We start from the raw sequence: 2,331 nt of genomic DNA on the forward strand, positions 1-2,331 counted from the left end.
AAAAATTGTTTAAAAATACTTATTAAGCGGAACTCTTGTTATAAATTATATAGAACTCTTTGTCTCGTCAAAAAGAAACGGGAACTCTATTCAGAACTCCTGAGTACTATAGTTGGGGTGCTAACTTCACATACCCGCAATCGAACTGTAAAAGAGATCTTAGTTATACGAATTATTAAAACTTGCACGTTATAGATTGATAGTTAGAACATAGATACATATGTAAAAGACTGATATTTACTGTGTAAAATTTGTTTCTTAGCTGTTTCGTATAGCATCATCTGAAAACAATAGAACAAATATCAGCGAATTTTTATTATCTCTTATATTTGCGTCAATATGCATCTTATACATGTTTATAGCCAACTATCTCGGACAGAAGATAATTGACCACAATAATCACGTATTTGTTACTGCGTAAGGAAAACATTTTTGTATGGGAGTATCTGCAAAAGTTGCTTTTGCATTTGTTACATCAACAGATATAGAATTTAATCTATACGACATTTAAATCAGAATATGTCAAAATTAGTTAATTAAGAAATCCAATTTGAAATATAAGCAGTCTACTATTTCTGTATTCAATTCTGTAGGTACAACGTTCAGTGGTATAAAGCTCCATTATATATACAGAGAATGATACTATTTTTACTGCAAAGAAGATCCAAGGAATTTTCATTAAATATTGGTGGGATATTTGATGCATCCATAGAGGGTTTTGCAACGGTAATATTTTGAGGAATATTTTAGTATCCATTTACATACTGATATAATAAAAAAAGTATATTTATAATTGCAGCTAATAAAGGTTTCCATATCGTATTTTACAGTCATGCATTCTACGACAAAATGACAAAATAAATATTTATTAGTTTATTATTATCATAATAAAAACATATTTAATGAAAAACGATGATATAATTGCGCTTTGAAAATAATAGATTCATTTTTAAACTTAGTGTACAGATAGATATTTCCCTGTGTTATAGAATATGATTAAAGTTATTTAAATTAAAATAGTTTGTTTTCATACTGCATACATGCACATTTTCTCACTGATATATATGTATATCCAATATTAACAATTCTTTCCCTTTTTTATTTCTTTTATTTAATTTTTTAACGTATGTTATTTATCAATGAAATATCAGAACATAAATATTTTCCTTTGCGGTCCAACTTGAAGCCCATATGTTATCGAACAATTATGAACTTTCTTTGTTTGCAATGTGCGTGCGTGCCGAATAACATGTGCGCGATACGGTCATAGGTACCAGACAGTCGTATGTGCAATGTGCTGTGTGCAATATAATCATATAAGCAATGCGCTATGTGCATTACAGTTGTATAATCGATGCATTATGGGCAACATAGTCGTCTGAACAATATCGTATGTAAACAAAGCTGTAGACAATAGTTTTGTAGACGAACGGGATGTCCCTTTCTGTGTACTAATTATAGTCCAAACATAAACACCGCATGTTTAAATATTTTAAATTTAAATAAGATATTTTGAATACATTTGTTATTATATAAAGCAATAAATATATTTTTTAATTAATATATTTTATTTCAACATTTATATAAATAAATATTTATGTTCAGACATTTATTGATAAATAATATACGTTAAAATATTAAATAAAAGAAATAAAAAGGGAAAGAATTGTTAATATTGGATATATATCCCAGTGAGAAATGATAATGGAATCGAGACATCGAAATCATTAAATCGACGTCGATTCAATATCGATTTCATTGGCCTTTCTCACTGAGATGTACTCAATATGACCTACACATACGCAGGTTTATTTTAAAATCTTCACTATACATTTAAATATTTAAAAATATTTCGGTAATTATGGTGATGAGGGGAGCCAGCTCCGATGACCTTGACCTTGACATATGTTGCCAAGATCATGACCCTGAGTAATTTCCAAGTTTTAGCCGTCGCTCGTTATTCGTTGAAAAGTTATTAACAAAAAAATTCAACCATATAACACGAAATTTTCCTGCTTCAGAATATATTTGATAGTCGTGCATTGTAGGGGAAGTCGCGCCGACGACTGCGACTGTGACATATGTCGTCAAGGCCATGACCCTTCTTCTTCTTCTTCTTCTTTAGTTATGGCTCCCGCCTCCAAAAAAAACAAATAGGAGGTCGATACGGCCAGATCACGTTTATGTTTGTTTTCCGTATATTAAAAATGATGCAACACCCGCGAAAATGGCGAAGCCCGCTCGGACACCGGGCGCCTGCGTCATACGACGTCGTCACGCCGCAAGGACGCGCGTCAGGACGACAGAACGGGTCGTCCAAGATCGCGGGAT

The 2,331-nt window shown here is 31.9% G+C and overlaps 1 protein-coding gene across 1 annotated transcript in view; it reads left to right on the forward strand.

Annotated features, from left to right (window-relative positions):
• LOC108760187 (odorant receptor 47a-like) overlaps positions 1 to 853 on the forward strand; it is a 6,389-nt gene extending 5,536 nt beyond the window's left edge. Inside the window, exons 4-6 of the mRNA XM_018505988.1 lie at positions 263 to 417; positions 594 to 726; positions 800 to 853. Coding sequence (XP_018361490.1) covers positions 263 to 417; positions 594 to 726; positions 800 to 853 — 342 coding nt within the window. The remainder of the gene's footprint in view (positions 1 to 262; positions 418 to 593; positions 727 to 799) is intronic.
• The last annotated feature ends 1,478 nt before the right edge of the window (positions 854 to 2,331 follow it).

This window comes from Trachymyrmex cornetzi, unplaced genomic scaffold, assembly GCF_001594075.2.
Source record: "Trachymyrmex cornetzi isolate Tcor2-1 unplaced genomic scaffold, Tcor1.1 scaffold223, whole genome shotgun sequence".
Taxonomy (NCBI): Eukaryota; Metazoa; Arthropoda; class Insecta; order Hymenoptera; family Formicidae; genus Trachymyrmex; species Trachymyrmex cornetzi.